Source organism: Drosophila ficusphila, unplaced genomic scaffold (genome assembly GCF_018152265.1).
Source record: "Drosophila ficusphila isolate 14025-0441.05 unplaced genomic scaffold, ASM1815226v1 contig_106, whole genome shotgun sequence".
NCBI classification, from domain to species: Eukaryota; Metazoa; Arthropoda; class Insecta; order Diptera; family Drosophilidae; genus Drosophila; species Drosophila ficusphila.
This window is the reverse complement of record NW_025063993.1, coordinates 4,121,207-4,141,778: the sequence shown is the minus strand read 5'-3', so window position 1 is coordinate 4,141,778 and position 20,572 is coordinate 4,121,207. Positions and strand designations below refer to the sequence as shown.

Here is a 20,572-nt window from a genome sequence, read left to right as displayed (position 1 = left end):
AAAAGTACAAATACACCATGTGGAATTAGTTGATGTTCCACATTCGCTAACGATTATTCTGGCTATTGTTTGCAATAATCAAGTCAAATAAATATACAAGTTTACTCTGAAATTGTTTGAACAGTTTTGTTGTGAAACTATTTTGCGCAAACATTAAAACAATGAAGTCGGAATCTATTGTAATTGTATTTGTTCGCTATCTTTTCGACACTATTAAATATTTATGGCAACAATTCAAGTATCTTTATATTAACATTCATTGAATCCGGTTATTATCATTTGATGCACAATTAATTCATTGCATTCATCTGTTTAAAAAACGCTCAGCTTAATGTAAATTACAATATATGTACGTAGTTAATTTAATTTCATTTAAGATTACTGTAGTGAATTGTTATGCAAATTTTCCAGTAGTTTTGTTCAAGTTTAATTTTTTACAATCACATTGCATTTTAATTCGATTTAAAGAGTTTTTCATTGAATACTTTTAAAGTTTTATTTCCAATGGAACAATTTGCATTTCTGGAATTCTTTTCGTTTTCATTCACTTATGGCAAATTTAATGATTTAAGTTAAACTTGCCGCTCGTCAAAGTCTTTCCTTGAACATAAAGATTTAATCTTTGGCCTACTTTGATATTTTTTTTCATTTTCCAACTGCTCCACAACCAGCCACATTTATGTACTTTTACTCTTACTCTTCGACTTAAAAAGATTATCAAGCTAATTCTAGCAGAGTATGTAATCTTGAAAACGACAATACGCACACTGAATAACGAGGAAATCTTATATAAATACTTATCTGCTAAGCTTGCCAATGCGAAAACGGTAAAAATATGGTATATGAGTTATTTCTTGTTACCCCGTTAGATTTAATATTTGTTTATTAGATTTTTAAATTATGAACAACTGTATAAAACTTAAATGGTTGTATGGAACTAATTTGTTCTATAAGCAAATTCAGCTACCCTTTTAAAAAATTCCTGACTTTTATATTTATGTTGTCAAAAACTGTTTTAAAAGGTTTATATAAATTTGGCAAAATATTGTTCATTACAAAAATACTTCTTTAATCTTCTTTTTATCTTACTTGTTGTAATATAAATTGTGTTTATTAAAAAAATGTTTTTGAAAGTTTACAAAACTACTTGTATTGCTAGATAATAATATAAATAAGAATCTTAAAAAAACTAATTAAAAATGCTATTTAACTTGGGATAATTAGTTTGCTATAAAAAGGAGTTCCTTGTTTTCTGGTTTCTTAAATGTATATTTAATCTGAGATTCCACCCTCCAGATATCCTATTGTTTTTTCCCCGTTTTCGCTTAGCTCTTCCCTAGTATTATAAAATATCAATCCAGTAAATGGTTAACCTACAGCAAGCACTCCGACTGGCGATGATCCTCCACCGAGTGAAGTTCCAGTTCCATCTGCAGGTCTCATCTGCGGGCGATGAACACCACCGCTTCGAGGGGCATCGAGGGAGCCGGGTCTTATAAGTCGGTGTGGAGCACGGGGGGCTTGCAGTTGTTGGTCTCGGCGTTGACCACCAGCACGGTGGCCGGACTGCCGCCCACCTGGATCTCGGCGGGCACCTGGAGCACCGCCGGCTGGAGGCAGGTAACCGCATCCGTGCCCGCGGCGGTGGTCGTCGTCGTGGTGGTGGTCGTGGCCATCGGAGCGTTATTGTTCCTCGCCGCCAAGGCCTTCTTCTTGGCCATCGCCCCCCGTTGGCCAGCACCACCCTTCCCCCCGCCTCCGAGCAGCCGCTCCGACTGCCTGCCCTTGCCGAACTTGGGGAAGAAGCTGTTCTCCAGCTGCAGCTGGGCATTCACGTCCTTGCGCGCCGCACAGGTGCACGCCTTCATGAAGCTCTTCTTGAAGTTGTCGCTGAGGAAGGCGTACAGGATGGGGTTCATGGCCGAGTTCGAGTAGCTCAGGCATCCGCAGGCCAGGAAGACCGCCAGCTCCAGGCGGGAGGCACAACGCTGCGGGGCCGAGCTGATCAGAGCCACCTGAGAAGCCGCAGAGTTGAAGTGGATTTGAATTATTTTTACAATGCCTTAGAACAGTAGGGGTGGGTGCCTTGCTCAAACCCTTAAAAATGCAACGCAAAATACTTGCAAAGATTTTAAAGGGGCCAAGTGACACGGACCAATATAAAACTATTTTTGTATTGCATTCGATGTAGAAACTATTAGTTGCATTAAAATAAGTTACCTGAGAAATCCAGTGGGGTAGCCAGCAAAATATGTACGCACTAATAACCTGTAATATAGTAAAGTAGGGAATGTCAGATTAAATATATACAAATATTATTGTGTTTTCAGCCAATAAATCTATTTTATATAATTGAAATAATTCATAAATAGTCAAATTTAAGGGCTAAATATAAGTTTGCAATTGGTAAAAATTAATAAGATCCATAAATTAATAAAAAATTTATTTAAAAACTTAAGGTAATGTTGGAAAAATCAATCTACATTTTTAATTCACTGATTTTACTTTATACAATTTCGTTATATTTTTGGTTTATTTATTAATTTTGGTTCTAAGAAGCATTTCTTAGAAGCATATAATTGAAATACTTACTTCTCAACTTGAACAACAATTTAAAATCTTACAAAATGTTAATGCTTCTATTGTCTTAATCTATGATTTTGCTATTAATAAATTACCATATTTGATTGCTTTTTTATTACCGTGAGCACCAGCTTGGTGACCTTCCTGTGGGAGCGCTTCTTCTCCTTGGACTTGTGCTTGGGGCCCACGGTGTGGAGCTTCCTGATCACGAGGCAGTAGAAGACCAGGATGAAGGTGAGCGGGGTGGCGAAGCCGAGGACGAGCGAGTACAGGATGAAGGTGGAGTCGGTGTGCGAGTTCTGGGTGTCGGGCCACTCGATGTTGCACGACACGTTCCCGTTGCTCGACTGCACGGTGCTGGCAAAGAGGATCACCGGCAGCATCAGGAGCACGGAGGTCATCCAGGCGAAGGCCGACACGAGCTTCGAGACGAAGGGGGTCCGATAGCGGGGCGAGGATATGGGGTGGCACACGGCTATATAGCGATCCGCGGACATGATCAGCAGGAAGATCGAGGAGGTGAACGAGGTGATCGAGGTGCTCACCATGTACGCCTTGCACATGTAGTTCCCGAAGGACCAATTGCCCACCTGCATGGTGTAGAGCAGAAAGGGAATCCCGATCAGGAAGCACTCGTCGGCGATGGCCAGGTTCAGGATGTAGATGTTCGTCACGGTCTGCATCTTGGAGAACCGCATCACCACGTAGATCACGAGGGTGTTCCCAAACAAGCCGATGATGCAGACCAGTGCGTACAGGATCATCGTGATGAGTTTCAGGACGAAGTTGTAGCTGTACGAGCAGTCCGGACCGGAGTCATCGTCGTAGTCCAGGTACTGGCTGCCATTCTCCTGCGGCGGCCGTAGTCTGTGGTTCAGGTGGGCTCTGCCCTCCGCCGCCAGCGTTCCATTTAGAGTGCCATTGGTGCGGCGGTAGAAGTCGGCAGCCATGGCTGCATATGCCGAGGATCCAAAGGACTCCGCCGGGTCCACTTGCTGCAGAGTGGTTCCGTTTGGCGCCACTGTCAGCTGCTCTGTGGGCGTTATTAAGCTCGTTAGTGTCAGCGCTGTCAGCACAAATAACAGCAGGCCAGGATGGACACAGCCCCCAAACACCACGCCTCCCAATCCCCCTCCCCCGCCGCCCCTTTTGATGTTCCTGCGGTCGGCAGCTGCCCCATTTGGTGTCGAGTGTCCTTTCATGTTGGCTTTTGCGCCCTCCGCTCCGCCGGGAAGCCAACACCTCCACCACCCCCCGTCCATTTCGATTCGGTTAGTGTAACGGCCTGCTAATTTCCAGTTGGCGGTCCACTGGCCGTTTGACAATGCCTGCTAAACCGGCTAAATGGCAAATGTTTTGATAGGCCTTCCATACTTTGTCCCTGTGACATCACATGTTGCACGCAGCGGTTTCTGAAAGGGAGTGGAAACGGGGATGCGAGATTGATTAGTTGCGGTTTTCGGGTTTCGGTATCATCATTATTAACTTTTATTGAGCAGTGAACAAATGCACGTATTCAAATGCATATTTATTGATGGGTTCTATCTTTAATAAGAAAAAATGCAATGATATTAAAATGCAATATTGCGAATCGTACTTGTAAGTATGAAAATTTATTTAGATTCTTATAAGTTTATGTCACACTTTAAACACGCTTATCATTTAAGGTTATTAAATCCTAAATAATAATTTCATAAATTTGCCTGCCAACTTTTTGTTCAGTGTGCATTTAGTCCATCTGCAGCTGGCTCTAACAAGCGCGTATTATTTACTGACAATATTGAGCGCATGCTATCAGCATTTCATGAGGCTCTCCCCTGCCACGCCCCGCACCATCACCGCCCCCAGAGTGCTTGCCCCGCCGCCACCCCCTCATCATGATGATGTGAACATCTTCCTGCAGACAATGCAATCAACTATATGAAATTCTGCTCGTTTGCTTGTTTGCCTTCTTCGCACTGCGCGGCGTGCGAAAAAAATGATTCGCTATCTGGCGGGTGAAAAATGAAAGGCGAAAGAAAAATAAAGGAAAAGCCAGCGAGAGAGCTGCACAACAAAAATACATGACAGCTCCGGCAACAACTACAAGCAATTAACTTTCCCATAACGTGAGACTGAAGAAAAGAAGCGTAATTCATATAAACTCAATTTATGGTCTGTGCCAGGACCAGAAACATAATTAAATAGAATTTGAAACGAGTCAACGGTTTGATGGGACTTCAGCTGAAACCACAATATTGAGAAATGTCCAAAAACTTCAAACAAACCAGTGAGTTATTATGTCGAACCAAAAGCTTTTCATAGGGAAAGGCTTTAATACATTTTCGAAATCCTGACACACAACCCACACAATTTTGAATGTGTTTCAATTTTATATATAATATACAAACAGTCAACATCTTACAACCTTTCAAAAATTAATAACAAGCTTTTAAAATGAAGGGAAAACTATTGTTAAGTGTTTTGTAAAAGTTTCCTTCGCAAACTTGGAACCATAATTAATAAGCAATTTGTTTTGAGGTTTCTTAGGACCCGCAGGGCACGTCAAAAAATGAATAAACATAAGCGCTGGAGTAAAACGTCCTCCATATGGCGAAGAACATGGAAACTTTGCCCCAGGAGAAAGCCACAAAACATATATACTAAGCAGCCCCATGAAGGTTGCAAACTTCTCGGTCAGTAGCCAGGCCAAAACTTTCGCAGACATCGGCCAAAAACAAGCCAATAAGAAGGGAAGCCAAGTTTTACGTTGGCCGAAAACCGACTGAACAACAAGCCAAGGCCAAGAGAAAGGAAATAGCCAGAGGGCCAGAAGCCCGCCCACCATCGAACACAAGAGCGAGGCAGATAGAATTTCCCTGATTAATTAATTGGCGTAATCCTAGTTAGATAAACTGCGTGAATCGCCACGGAATTTATGGGCCTTCTCTTTCCGGAACAAGTGGGCCAACAGCAGCTGGGCCTAACGACTTTGCCAGCCGATCGGGTTAAAGTTTAACCCCTGCGTTGAGCCCCTCAATTAGCCCGGATGCAGCTGCTTTTATGCCAGCCACATCATAATTGCTGCACTGAAAATATCGGAGACTTAAATGCGGTGTAAGCCACTCCAATTTCAGTCTGACAAATTCTACAAAAAACAGAACTTATATAAAACCCACAAAGAGAATGTAAGTTGTATTAAAAATTCATTTCATTTGTTGTAATTCAGATGATTACAATGAAGCTCATTAAAATTTTCATTTTCCTGGTATTTTACAAATGGCAACTTTTTGTAAGCCAGTTGATTTAATATGAGTTGTTTTAAAGTTCCCAATTGTTCAGTGGCGTAATTAATTTGACTAAACATTTTCCTGACATTTGACAGATGACAACTTTTACTAAATAAACAACTACAGAATCCAAACTACTTTCTAGTTAATTTAAAATATCTATTTTGCTAGTGACACTATTGACCACTCTTTAATTTTCCTGACTTTCGACCAGCAAACTACCGAACATTAGTTTATTTTTGATTTCATTTACCAGTTTAGTGACATTATTGATTACCGAAAACATTTTCCCGCCATTTAATAGATGACAACTTTTGGCAAGCAAACTGCTGAGTAGAAGCGATTGTTTCTGGTGTACTCTTTTGTTCGCTGCACACCTTAATTAGCCGGAGAGATATTCCGATAATTATGCCATGGTCGCAAGGAGAAGTGGGGCTTCTCGGCTGATGTCCGAGTCCTGTTCGCTCGTCAGCCAGCTTCTGGCCGGGACAAACAAGGTTAGCAATCAATTGCTAAACATGTTGCCGTTGACGATGGTGGCACCATCCTGGCAGAGTCCGCCCACCTTCCACACCCGCACACAAAGGCCATAAAACGCTTGACTACCGATTGATCTGGCCAGCAGAGCGGAAGATATGTGTTTTCGGGCATCCCCAGCTCGCTGCTGTGGGCCTTCGACCAGACCTGGCCAAAAGAAGAAAAGGAGAGGAGAGTTATGGCCATGTGACTGATGAAAATGTAATTGGCAGCAGGGACCGCTGTTCGTGTGTGTTTGCTCCTAATGAGGCGATACCGATTGTTTTTATTTGGAGCAACAGAAATGCAAGGGAAAAACAGGTTGAAGAAATTCAAAACTCACTTTTCAGGGCACGCAAATTGGAATTTAAGAGATGCGTTTCAAAGACCAATCGAACCTTTCAAGATGTACCTAAGTTAATCTTACTGCCGGATCTAGAAACTTTATATTCTTATTCAAATTGTGTGCTGCTTGGCCATGCTTTGTTGAATTTAAGGGAAACGAAATTTAATAGAATTTCTTTTTCGTGTGAAAAATATCTTTTGTTTTCAGCGCCTTTGTTCCACCTGAGCACGGCGGGCAAACTTTTAGCTGTTATCTTTCTCACTCATTGGCCAAAGTCATTGTCATGCATAGAGTTTCCTCCGATCTGTAAGACCACCCGACCCCCAAACCTCCAAACCCCCCGCATCTTTTTGTTCGGCTTTGTTCTAGTCGTCTCTGGCATAAATTTTCACTTCCTTCGTGGAGTGCATGGATAAGTTCCACTCAAGCTTTTCAACTTTTCGCTCTGTTGATTTGTTTTTCCAGGCTTCGACGCCTAATTTCGTGTCTTCATGCCGGAAAAACCAACACATGCACTCTTGGTTTTCCGAGTGCGGAAGCCATTTGCTTAATTAAAAATTACATTCGATCTGTTGTGCAACTCTTGAACCGCAAATAAACGCCAAATCGGCTTATGTCAACCAAGTTAATTGGTAAATGCACAAAAATAGCTTACCTTTCCCCATCCATCATTCAGAGTGGATTGGAGGGCTTTCGCAGTAGATATTCATTTGCAAATGGGCGAATTAGTCGGAATGGTTGGATGTTTGGAAAGCTCCTATACGGATTGAATTTCACGGCTGAACGTTATTAGCTGCATCTAATCAAAGAGCGGAATTAAACCCGAATTGATTTTATGAATGGTTCACGAGGGAAAAATGTAATCAACTTAATCAACTTTTTTCCCACTAAGCTCGAATTCCGGATAAGTCAATCGAGCAGTTAATATTCTCATTAATGTGCGTTTTTGTTTCTAGTTTTTTCAAGAGTATTCTTCTTTTTGTGCAAATAAACATTTAAAATGCATTCCAAGCTTAAAGGCAAGAAATATTATGTTTTTTTTGTTCTCTAATATGTTTATTATTTTCACTTTTTAAATTCTTTATACTTATTTTAATCTATTTTTATTCGCTTTCCACAATTAATTTTAAATAAAACTTTTTTAACCATTTTCCTTAGTATTGACTACATTTAATAATTACTATTATATTTGATAAAAAATTAACTAAAATAGTTAAGTAGTGATTACAAGTAGCTGACAAAGTTTTATGTAATCTGAATGGTTAAGGCTGGGTAAATATTTATACGTAACCAAATTGTGTTATGTACAATGCCAATTTCCGGAATTCCCTCCCACTTCTTCTGCACAATATTGACTTATTGTTCCAACCTAAGCTCCCAATAAAAGATTTCCTGGGACCCGGCTAAATACATGTTGCCATAATTTATGTATTTACACCTTGGCCCGAATTCGAATCCGGCTAAAGCGTTCGCATGTGCTCATCCGTGCGGAGGGAAACGTTCTCACCTGGATTCTGGATTTCGGGTTCTGGATTCTGTGTTCTGGATTCCGGGTTTTTGGCTTCCGGCTGTTACGTCATTGTCGCTTGGCCAGGTCATGATTTATAAATAATTAAATATTTATTTTCGCACATCGTAAATGACGTCGGCAGCCATCGATGAGGGTGTCTGTTTGGGGACGTGAAGTTTGCTCTCGTGAAGGTTGGCTTTTGGCCCCCACCATATGCTCATTAATATTAATAAGGCGATGTTAGCGAGCAGCAGATGGCAGATGGCCTGCTTTCCCTGAATTTTCCTAATATTTTCCCACCGCCCTCGCACCTCAACAGGTGTCGTGGCACACGTGTCGCCATCGCCTGATGGCCTTGCCCTTGTGGGCTCGTAATCAAGTCAAGTGCCATCGACTCGGCCGCAGAAAGTTTCAGTTATAAACGCGGCCCGAGGGCGGGGCGTTTTCGTTTTCGTTTGGGCCAGAAAACCTCGGCTCGAATCCAATTTCCATTATCCAATTTAACGCCGGCATGCGCGCATAAATAAGCCTCTGTGGATAGACCAGTGCCGCCAGGAATAGAGATTCAGGACCCTCGGCGGGATAATCCTGGCCCATTCCCAGCCCAGCTTTGTTATGCAAATCTCAGCGAAAATAGAAAAAAGCAGGATTATTATCCATCTTCCTATCACTTAGACGGCCCAAAATCATTTATTTTAAAGGTGTGCACCTTAATGTAAAAATAAAGTGACATTTTTGAAAGGTAAAACCGCGGGAAGACGTTCCAAAAAGTGTAGGACACACAACATTTTCCCGGAGACTGACTCAAATTAATGTACAACATTCTTCTATAATTCAGCTTTCCTTTAAGAACAACATTTACTTATCCCAGCTTAATATTTACCTTCCAGTTATTCAACTTCAATTCAAGGCCGTGCAAATCGATATCCTTCTCATTTTTAACAGGCTTTTTCCAGGAATCATAAATATTTTTTGATGTCAAGACGCATCCCTACGGGCCAAATTCAATTTTCCCACAATTTTTCTTTTTCCACTTTAAGCGAGTTAAAGTAAAAGGTACCAGAAAAGTACAGACTGTCCCCGGTGGGATATTGAAATATATAATTTATTGTTTTATGTAAGCAAACGCGAAAGACAAAAGCGAGCGTTTACCAGTTTCATGAATTTTTCATCGAACCAAAATAAAGTAACCGAAACAAAGGAAAATGCTAAGGTAAAACGAAACGCCTACATGAAAGACACTTTGTTAGCTTTGCGGGAGGCGGGCCACGCCCCCTGTACCTCAACTTTCACAGGCATCACAGGTGTGTCAGTGTGCGTGTGTCAGTGTGCGTTTGGATGCCACCAAAAAAAGGATCTCAAAGGATTGAATCGACATAAATTATACCCTAAGTATGTTAATTTAATTATTATATATTCTATCTTAAAAGTTATTGTTAAACAAAAAAGATGTTAGATGTATCACAATGCCTTATCAGCTGAATTGACCCAAAAAGCAATTAATAATAGCAGTGTTTTACTGTTTATAATGTTATTTGTTGGTTTCAACATATTATATTTAGAAAGTGATGAGAATAAGGCTGACATATCTAAATGAAATATTTACATTGTTAAATTATCTTTATAAATTATTAAAATTTCTATTATTATTATTACTTTTTTGCATATTATTTATACTCCAAATTTTAGAACTGCCAAACGTATTTACTGCTACCTCTTGTATTTTAAAAGTGCCGCAAAAAGCATCACAATAGAGCAAAAAACTGAATTTCGTGCTCAGCGCTTAAAAGTCGCTTTCAGGCTTTTTCCCCGTTTAAAAACGTTGTTGTACAATTTACTTTTCTGTTGCGTATCAGAGGTGAGCGAGCAATTTTGGTTATCTCAATAACTTGATTTATGCTCCTCGTGGCCGAAAAAGCACCGCAGTTCATCGATTACGGGGGAGGGGTGAAGGTGTGGAGCCGACCTTTAAGTCTATGATTTTCCACGCAGAGTATGAAAAGGAAAGAAAATGAGCCACGCGCGCTTTCAGCAACATTTAATGTTAGCGTCAACGACGTGTCACGCCCAAAGCCCCCATTTTGGTATATCCACTATGGACTCCTATGGACTCTTCCCCAACACTCACCATTTAGACAATAAATTAATTTCGGACGCGGGGAGCGGGATAAGCAGGAGCCAACGACGGCAAAATCAACTCAAATCAGTGTCTAGACGAGGTTGAAAACTATGGCCGGAGGCAAATGTGAGTGGACTGGGAAAGCGGTGGGTGGAAATTCAGTGAGCAGGGAAAACCTCCAAAGGGGCGCGTGCTGAATTTAAAGACCTTTGAGGGAGCGGGACAGCTTAGTGGGTGCCCTCATCCTTATCCAGTCCCGGGGCTTATTTGCTTGTGGATTCTTCTGTTTTGATTTTTATATTCATCCCTGTAATGGCTTACAACTCGTGCGTGAGAGGAATTATGTCACGATATCATTGTGCGAAGAAAAAATCCAAAAATAACGACAGCAAGATAGGAGATGAAGAATTCACGAAACGAAAACATAAACGAAAATTGAGCACAAGCTCGAGAAATTAAAAAATAATAAACAATAAGGAATTTACTTTTCAGCACGGGCTCTCTTTCAATTTTTTCTTAAAGATTCTAAGATACGAAATTTCCATAGAAATGACTGCTTAAGACGCACCACAAACGTATCACTTTACAGTCAGCATAAAAAAGGGAAAGTTGAGAGCAAAGTAAAATGTTAAATAAGAAAATCATTTCCTAACACGAGAAATACTCTTCCAATTTTTAAAATTTGTTTTATTTCAAGCTTCATCGTATTATATTTTTAATTCTATTAATATGCAAGTAAAGAGCATAATTTTGTTTACTTTTGAAAAAGTACTCCAAGAAAGAGCACAATGAGAAAACATGTGAGCCATGCAAATGTGAAGAATGACTGAACAATAAAATGGGAAACATGTAAGTCAGGAATGTACGTAAAATGCCGATGGAATGTGACAAAGTTGCGAGTCTTTCGCACAACCCAACCGCCCACCTCCGCCTTCTTCTACTATCTTTGACCTCATCATCGGCCTTCGACTTGTAATAAAAATATGTACAGCAAAGGATTGTTTGACATAAATTTATGGACTTTTCCCTTTTTTCCTTGAAAGGAAACAGGACGTGATGGTGCGATAAACGGACACTGCCCAAATAAATTGTATCGAAACAGAACGTATAAACAGCCAAAATGGAGGTCAACATCGTAAAAATCAGCGACACAGAAGCAGAACATGATGTTGAATATAAATATGGGAGCGAAAGGGGGAGGGGCACAAACTATAACCCTATATGCAGATCATTGAAATTGTTCAGCTAACAGTCACACAGACCCACCGAAATTATGACTTTTCGAACATGACAGAGCCTAAGTAAGTTGACATCAAATTTATGACCACCAAATAACCGTCCAACTGTTGGCTAAGTGAAACATGGGCCTATAAAAATGATGACTGCGCCTCTAAATATGCCAAATGAATATAGGAAGTTCCGGCCGACAAGAGTCCATAAATTTTTTCTGGCAAAGGACGAGGCTATAAAACACGCTAAATGGTCTTGCTCTTGATGGGATTAATAAAGTAAGCAACTTAAAAGTGTTATTCGGAAGAAAATATTGTATCAGTATGTTGGAGATACAAAAATATATTCGTATTAAGAAAAACTTTTTATGGGGCTTTAGATGACTAATTTACGCAGCAAGAGTTGAATCTTAAAACTTACTACTTTGCATGCTATTTAATATTGGATAATGTATTGAGTGTCTTGTATAAAGTTTAAGAAGTTAAGTTTATTTCAAAATTTCTTTACAAGAAAAATAAAAAATTAAAAAGCTTTTAGCAGCCTTGATATCTAGTATAGTACCTATACTATAAGTAATACCTTACCAAGCCTTTTTCTAATTTCTTCATTTTACCCTGAAAAGAAGCAGTCGAGCCCGCTTGACCTCCTTCATGTTCTCTGCCATTTCGAAAATAATTAATCCCACTAAATCACTTTATGCAATCGATAGTGCCGAAGCGTTCTCATGTTTTTATGTAACAAAGCCTCTTCTGGTTGTCAGGCAGCAGAAGCGAGGAAAACAAGACAATCCAACTTTCATCAGCAATTTCTCAATGTTCTGCTTTGGAAGTTTTTCCTATTTTCGTCATTCAAGCTGAAAGTTTTCAATTAGTCACCCGACTGCACAATTAAATTTTTCCGCCACTCCCATCCCGCACAGATTTTGCCTGTGTGCTCAGTTCGATGTCTTGCTCCTCAAAGGACTTCGCCTAAGGGCCACCTATGGAATTGGACCAAAGTAGCGCCGACAACTTGCAAACATTTATCTTCGAGTTCCTCTGCGGAAGAGGACAACGAAGAGGGAAAAGCGAAGTCACAAGTATTTTTCCCCCGAGACCAACTTGTCGTAATTCACTAGGAGCGCAAGTTTTGCCATCGATAAATTTTCCTGCGTCCGAACACTTGTTGCACTTTGAAGTTTTCCATCGGTTGAGTCGACCATTCCACCCACGGGTTGCTTTTCCCTCGGTTTTCAATGTGGAAGGGTGGAAAACTGGCCGCAGGCCGAGTGTCAAAGTAAATCACTTCCGTCGCAGAGCATCGAAAACAATTTTCGGTAGTTTCTTATGGAATTTTATGAATTTATGGCCCAAGAGATAAGTAAATAGCCAATGAAATCACTTCAGCGTCATTTAAAAGTTTCAATTAAAATGTATTTAGGTGGCAAATGGTATTGATATTAATGCGATAGACAGCAGAGATTGAATTCCAGATGAAATTTCGACAAATTGAAAATAAGAGAAAATTATTTTAATTAAATTTGAAGCGCTTTATAAATATTGGGTTTAATTTATATTTAAATGTATACAAATCGGTTATTATCAATAAGCTTAAACGATTTTGTGCTAAAACAAATCCCACGGCATAAATAAACTCGTCCCGTCCGAAATTCACAAAATATTTCGGTGACAGTTTCCATGATTAGCCATTAACATAAAGTTTTCGCAACTGATTTATTGTATAAAATGGCGTACATATTATGCAAACATTACCCATCTATTTTCAGTCCAGCCGACAGATCCACGCAGAACTCGGGACCTCCAACCGAATTGGTCTGTTGTGTGTGCCCGCAATTTGGGCCAACATTTCCATGGAGCCAGGACCGCCTGGCCTGACACGATGACGAGGCAGATGTTGCCATAAACTACACTGCCATTAAATGACTCTTAAATTTGGGGAAAACCTTCAATTAATTGCAAAGTCAATCCAGTTGAAAAAGGGTTGTGACCTATTTTTTTTCTTTATATAACTCAATAAAAAAAAAACTAATTTATTTTTACTGTTTAAAATAATTATTAAACAATCCAACAACATCAGTGTATCTGATTATAATATAATCAAGTATTTTGCCACTACAATTTTGCTTTATCAGGTCTGGTATTTGTGATATATTGTCTTTGTTTTATTGCTAAGCTATAAATTCTAGGATAGTTAATAAATATTTATAATATTTAAATATATATCAATTGTTTTTTTCTAAAATATTTAATTTTTAACGAACACTTCGTTCTCAAAATTGTGATTTCTAAGTGCGATCCCACAAAACATTGTAGCCTTGCTCTAATTGAAACGAATCAGCTAACGCCAACATTGTTGGGCTTTAATGGTGGATTCCAGTTGCAGAGAATTTAAATCTTCTGGCAAGCAGAGTTGGGTGAATTCTACGACTCAATTTGGTAATGAAACTACCACAAAAATGCGGGGCCGCGGCAGCCGAGAGGCAGGGATGTAAGCCAGACCAATTGGATGGCCGAAACACAGATGGACTGCCAAACTACAACTGAACTGGGCTTGATGAACTGACGTATGAGTCCGAATCAGTATTTTGACCACTCACCCGCCGCTTTTCGGCCAACAGAGAAGGTAGAAGGACAAGAAGGACTCTTCTGAATTATGCAACGGACAGCCGAAGAAGCAGTGGCACAAACGAGCTGCAACTGCACCCAGAAAAACACTGGGAAATGCCAGGAAAAAGAGGGGCATGGGGGTTCGAGGCAAGATGGGGCTGTCAAGAGGATATTTTTTCATTCGCTCCGAGAGGAAAAGGCCTTTTTGGGAGGGTATTGCATGTGTAGTGCCTCCCACTCAAGGATTTCTGGGGATGGCGTCTGCCAGGGTAATTGCAAAATGTAATTGAGGTGCTCATCCATCGCCATTCCTCCTCGTCACTTCACCTGATTGGTGCCAGCCACAAAATATAGAGCTTCTTTCTAGGCATTTTAAGACCGTACAGAAGATATCAACAAACAAAAATAAAGTATTGTATTCAAAGAGCCTCTAACTTCTGTAATACAAATAGTATATTATGGTTTAGTGTTCTTTAACACTTTATAACCAAATAAATAAAGGATAACAATTTTGTATATTTCTCAATTCACCCTCTACAGAGTATCAATTAGTCCCATTAGATTATAACCCGCAACGCAATTGGTGGCTCTTTTAAATTATTAATTTGGCAGCGAAGGGAAAACTTTTAATTTCATTTCAGCTCATTGAGGCCATTTTGCTTTTCTTGATCCCCTTTTCTTGTTTTCCTTCCGTTTCGGTTAGACTTTTTAATAGCTTTCGGGACCACCTTTCGCTGGAAATTTCAATTAAAAGCGTTTGAGGAAAGGGCCCAATGATAGCACTTGATAAATTTCAATGGCCAACAGAGCCCGACAAAATTATAAATCAAAAGGGGAAGTCCTTTAAAAAGTGAAAGAGAGATATAGATAGGGGACAGTTCAAGAGGCGATAAACAACTTAAAAGGTCGTCAACGAATTTGAATGAAGCTCAAAGTTTGTCCCAATTTTATTTTTCTGTCAACTTTATTTGCTTTTGCGGCCCCTCTCTGGTAAAACTTTCCACATTTTGCAACAATTTTTTTACAGTTTTCCATGGCACAATTAGTTTGCAAATTTTATTCGATTTCCCCCATTGATGAATTCACTGAGAAATTAATTTGGTTTGCGGCTGCTTTGCTGCAAAACTTTTTCTTTCTCCAATTAAACTCAATTTTTGAGCTCATTATCTGGTTCTGGTAACCTTTTGAAGTGGCAAGTTTCTTAGGGGCATGTTTTCTCTGGTAAAAGTTTAAAGAGATTTATAAGAGATTAAAAAAAGTTGATTCAACTTTTAGGTATTGGCTGGTCTAAGTTAACCCTGTTTTTAGCTTACCAACTAGTTTTCGGACGTTAGGATGTTTAACTATTAAATTCAATTTAAATTCAATTAGAGTTTCCGAACGAGTTTTAGATGGCACATGTGGCTGTTCAAGTGACCAAAAAAGTCAAAATCCAACCAGGAATTACAAATTTTAGTTGTTGACCGACAAACAACAAATGCGTGCTAATGTTATTTACGTTCAAGTTTCTTCCACTAGCAATAACAACCATTCTACCGACAAAAAAACAGAAAAAATAACAGCCAAATCGGACTATTGACTAGCGAATATAGACCATCAATACAAGCGAATACTGTGTTTAGATAGGAAGTATTGATATACCCACTAATTAATTCAAAAAGAGTTTTCAATACCAAAGAAAAACAAATATTATTTGCAAATCCATTTTTTTATCATTTATAAAAGTATCTTTTATATGTATTTTTAAATAAACTATAATTTCCTTTCAACGTGTTTATTTCTTATTTTAAGCGTAAGTATTTTGGTATTCAATACATCGGTAAAGATTATGTAAATAAGGGGTATCTTTTAGTTGTTATTTCGTTACTGATTTATTTTGTTTTGTTGAAATTAATGCCCAGATACCGCCATTGAGTTAGTGGGGTCTGTCTGTGTTTGTTGGTCTGCTGGTGATAACAATGTCGATTTAATTACATTTTATTGACTCCGCCGCGTGGCAAGAAGGGTCGCAGTTCTACACCGGCTAACGTACACGTCATCGTCATAAGCTCTTATCAAATAACAGAAGCACATTATGCCGCAATAAAGATATATTCACGCATACACAGATACTTCTGCCCGATTGTTGTTGCAATTTAATTACACTTTCATTCCAAACAGCTCTGTGCGAATCTGATGAACTTAATTTATTTTTGTTTTTTGGTTAAAATCGAGCAATTAAGGTGAAGGAAAGGTTTTATATAAATTTCAGCGAATAGAACATTATTCCTAGAAATGGATTGTATTGTTGAAATCTGGTTAAAATAAATGCAGCCCGTGCTACAAAAAAATTCAAGTGAAATGTTGTAAGGCAAAAAGAATCATAATTACTTTAAAGAGTTTCTAAAATCGTTTAAAAATGTTTTTCGACTATGTATAATATGCATTATAACTATAAATATGTTAAATAATCCTATAAATCAACAATTAAATGAATTTGGTTATAATTACATTTCCTAGAAGTTTTAGAAGATGTAGGCTAGGGTGTTAATATCAAAAAGAATCAAATGTAAGATGGTTGCCATATTATTGTATGTCTGAGAGTGCCTCTCAGTATGTCTATATTACTCAGACAAGCAAATGAAAATGCATGGACATGTAGATGGACGTAGAAGGGCCACGAATACAAACACATTATGTAATTACATTTAATTATCTGCATTGAGTTTGCGGTCTCCAAAGGCATTCTCCCCTCCATTTTCGCGCACAGTAGCACCCTCTCTAGTCGTTTATTAATTTAGCCTTTTTGTCTTGAAGCTGCATTGTTTAAACAGCAGAAAAATAACCCACATCCAAAGTTTTCCCCCTCTGAAAATGGCCCACAGTGAAATATTTGGCAGTCTGCCCCAGGAAGTATGCTGCATTTCATTCTGACAGTCCCTGCAGTGAAAGTTTCACTTGTACTCGCACTATCGCACTATGGGGCAAATGACCAGTTTTTGTGGCATTAATTAATAACTTGAAAACTAATCAAAATTTTTGGGATCTGTTTTTTGATTCGAGTTAATAATAAAATAAGGCATGTATTTTAAGAAAAATAGGCGTGGCTCCGCCCATTTTTTAGATTTAAAAATTTGTTTTTTATGAATAATATTAAAAAAAAATATTTTTTTTTATTTTCTAACTAGAATTATTAAACAAAACAACTAAAAAAAAAATTCGTTGTTCTAACTTTTTTTAAATAATTATATCGACTTTTTTTGTATTTTGAGGAACATTTTTTAAGACCCTGTAACAAAAAAGTATAAAACTTTACTTTTAGTTAATATGTTTATGTTTTTCAGACTTATTTTTCATGGTCCACCTGGTTCTTAGCGTTTTTTATAGTAAAAAATGTTTGCGAGCTTGGCCAAGTGCCATTTCTTCTCTCAAACTGTGTTAAATTTCTACTGCTAGGTTAGCACCTTAAAAGTTAAATTTTGAAGAAAGTGCGCAAAAGTGCACTTTTATATTAACTGAGTATAAGGAGAATTGATCACTCTACAAAATAAAACAAGTTTTAGAGCTGGACTCAGCTGGACTCACTTTGTTGCTCCATTTAAAAACAAAAATGTAAGACTACGTTTCAATTTTTTGAGGTTAGAACTTACACAAGATTATAGGAACGCCACAATCAATTTTTAGAATTTAAGCTCACAAACATATACTCCAAACCATTCTGAATCGACTTCCATTCACACATTTTACAAAAATTGGTTTTAAATGCGCTTTTTAAACATTTTAAAGTTTGAACAAATACAAACGATTTTACAGCATGTGCTTCTGTTAAAAAACAGCTGACTTTGACAGCTGATATCTTAACAGTGGTGCGGTCTGTTAAAATTTTAAGTACGTAACATTTTACCTCCATGTTATCTTAACTCATTGCGATTAAAAAAAAAATTTTTAACGACTTTTAAAAAATGGGTTTCGGCCACCAAATGTGGGCAAATGCCCCATAGTGTATCGGTTGTAAGACTTCAGAATTCCAGCAGTTTTGATGGGTGCCTTACGTGTGGGGCTCTTTTCTGTCCTCCGGCCTTCTTGACAAATTTGGCGAACAATTTTACTGGCACATAAAGCCCGGTCTGCCAATATATGCCTGCCACCTAAATTATGCATGTGGGAACGTTGCGTGGGTAAGAACTACTATACATACATCCAGTTCGAGAGAACGTAACTAAATTGAATAAATTTATCATCGGCTTTATGTGTTCATTCAAACATTTTCGTATTACACATTGAACAAGGCCAAAGAAGTTGCGGAATTGGCAATAATTTTCATTTGTAAATAAAAAAGTGATGATAACTGTAGTCTTTCAATCAACCAGTCGAAATTTTATGTAAGGTAATTTCGTATAATTGTACATGTATTTTAATATTTCATTTGATTCATTTATAAATATTACATAGTTTGGCAATATATTAGCCTGTGTTACAATTAAAATAATGATAATATTTCATGTATTTTAATAGCTTAGATAGGTTAGATTCCCGGCTTTTATTTTTACAGGATGGATAACTTCACTTAAACATGATTGTTCAACAATTTTGTTTTGTGCGTCCCACATTTTAAGTAAAGGACTTTTATCACATTTTATATGCGACTTGGTCGCTGTTCTTCCCTTCTCTTTAGCTACTTCCCCTCTTCGACTTAAAATTTCAGGACATGCGAAACAAAAGGAACAAAGCAACTTTGCCTAGTCTTTAAGGCTTTGCTTTTCCATATTGTCAGCCTTGACTGCGGATATATAGCGCTTTAATATTATATGTACTTTGGCACATTTTCCTCTAACGAGATTTTTCGTAATCTTGGGTTTTAAGCTGGTTGTCAGATTAAAGAAAGCCTGTTTCGTGCTTTGTAGGCATAAAAATGCTCAAGAAAATTGTAATATATAAAATTTTTTTCATTTGAATACTAACGATGCTTTAATTTTTAATAACAGTTATTTAAAACGAAACCAATTTCAGGGATTCCAAAATTCAACAATACCGGAATTTTCTAAAAATTTTATTTTTATTAATATATAATTTTTTTTTGTAGAGAACCTACACCACGTTAAAAAATGTTTCCATATATAATAGTCCCAACTTTTTCACTGATTTATCTAACTGCTCAATGTTTGTCTGGTGGGAAATATATTATCTATCCAGTGATAACCATAACTTTGAAGTGTTTTTTTGCTATCCAGGCCTCCTCCTGACAATTCGGGAATTTACTGTGCCCATAGGAAAGGCCGAAGTGCGAATTCAAAATATGTTTACAACACAATTACGAGAACAAACAAGTTGACACCCACGCAAACAAAACAATACAACAATTCAGCCACATTTCAAAGCGTTTCAGGAGGCAAATAAAAAATTCTCGAGGTTAAAGCACACACACACACACACAAAGACAGCAGATGAAAAGGTTTCCATCCTTCAGCTCAACTCGACTCAACTCGACTCGACTCAACTCATAAGCCATATAAATTTCCGGCTGTCGTCTTTTACCGCTTCGCATAAATTTGACACTTTTTGTTTTATTCTTGTTGTTTCTGCTTTTTTTTTTTGTATTTTGTACTCTTGTATTATATTTTGGCTTAGGGAAAGCGTTACTTGTGTTTATGCACCAAGCGAGAGCATTTCCATGGAGTTCATTTTAAGGGAGATTTACGATACGATATGGCAAAATAAATATTTACCCTGACAAAATTGCGTTATTTTTTGCCCATTCTTTTTGAGAGATTTGCTGAGTTGGTTTGCTTTCTTAAAAACACTTTTCGATGTCTGCAGTTTAATCTTTATGTTTTTAGATATTCAAAGACAATACCATACCAATAAGGTTTTTATTTAACAATATAATAATAATAATTAATATGCATTCAGCGTATGAACTTCAACTTTTTAATACTTTAAAATTTTTCCACTCAACACCAAAATCGAAGATGATTTCGACAAGTTCTTCAGTCCATTTCGCGTAAGACTACAGATTTTAAATTTTATTTTGAGGAGCAAGGCCTTTTGAACACGTTCGCATCGCTTTGTTGACAGGCAACGACTAAAGCCGCCCAAGAAATTCACTGTCTAACATCAAATACGATGATGATGATGGCCCATTGAGTGGCTAAAAGCCAGCAGCCGAACAGCTGTTCATCCGAAGTTGGCTTCGTGTGTCTGTGCGAAACACATCTACCTTTTGCTCGGCTACCGAAATGTTAACTGAATCCGAAAATAATTTCCAGGCGACTGCTAGCAGTTAACATGGCTATGTGGGTGGTCCCTTGGCCAACAGATTACCTGTTTGCTCGGCACTGTTAGCGAACAGCTCCTTAAACATATACGAACACATCCCTTCCATTATGGCACTAAAAGTCGGCGCCCACTGCGTTT

The 20,572-nt window shown here is 38.3% G+C and overlaps 1 protein-coding gene across 2 annotated transcripts; it reads right to left on the bottom strand.

Annotated features, from left to right (window-relative positions):
* Positions 1 to 495: 495 nt before the first annotated feature.
* LOC108099953 (somatostatin receptor type 2) lies at positions 496 to 20,226 on the bottom strand. 2 transcript variants are annotated; one of them, XM_017203629.1, is made up of 4 exons: positions 19,885 to 20,226; positions 2,703 to 3,995; positions 2,221 to 2,268; positions 496 to 2,015 (listed from the first exon to the last, which is right to left on the bottom strand). In XM_017203629.1, exons 2-4 carry the CDS (start codon positions 3,843 to 3,845, stop codon positions 1,494 to 1,496), a joined length of 1,713 nt encoding a protein of 570 aa, XP_017059118.1. In that variant the 5' UTR covers positions 3,846 to 3,995; positions 19,885 to 20,226; the 3' UTR covers positions 496 to 1,493. The 2 variants fall into 2 exon arrangements, with proteins under 2 accessions (XP_017059118.1, XP_017059119.1); XM_017203630.2 differs by lacking the exon at positions 19,885 to 20,226 and adding an exon at positions 8,222 to 8,355.
* Between the last annotated feature and the right edge of the window lie 346 nt (positions 20,227 to 20,572).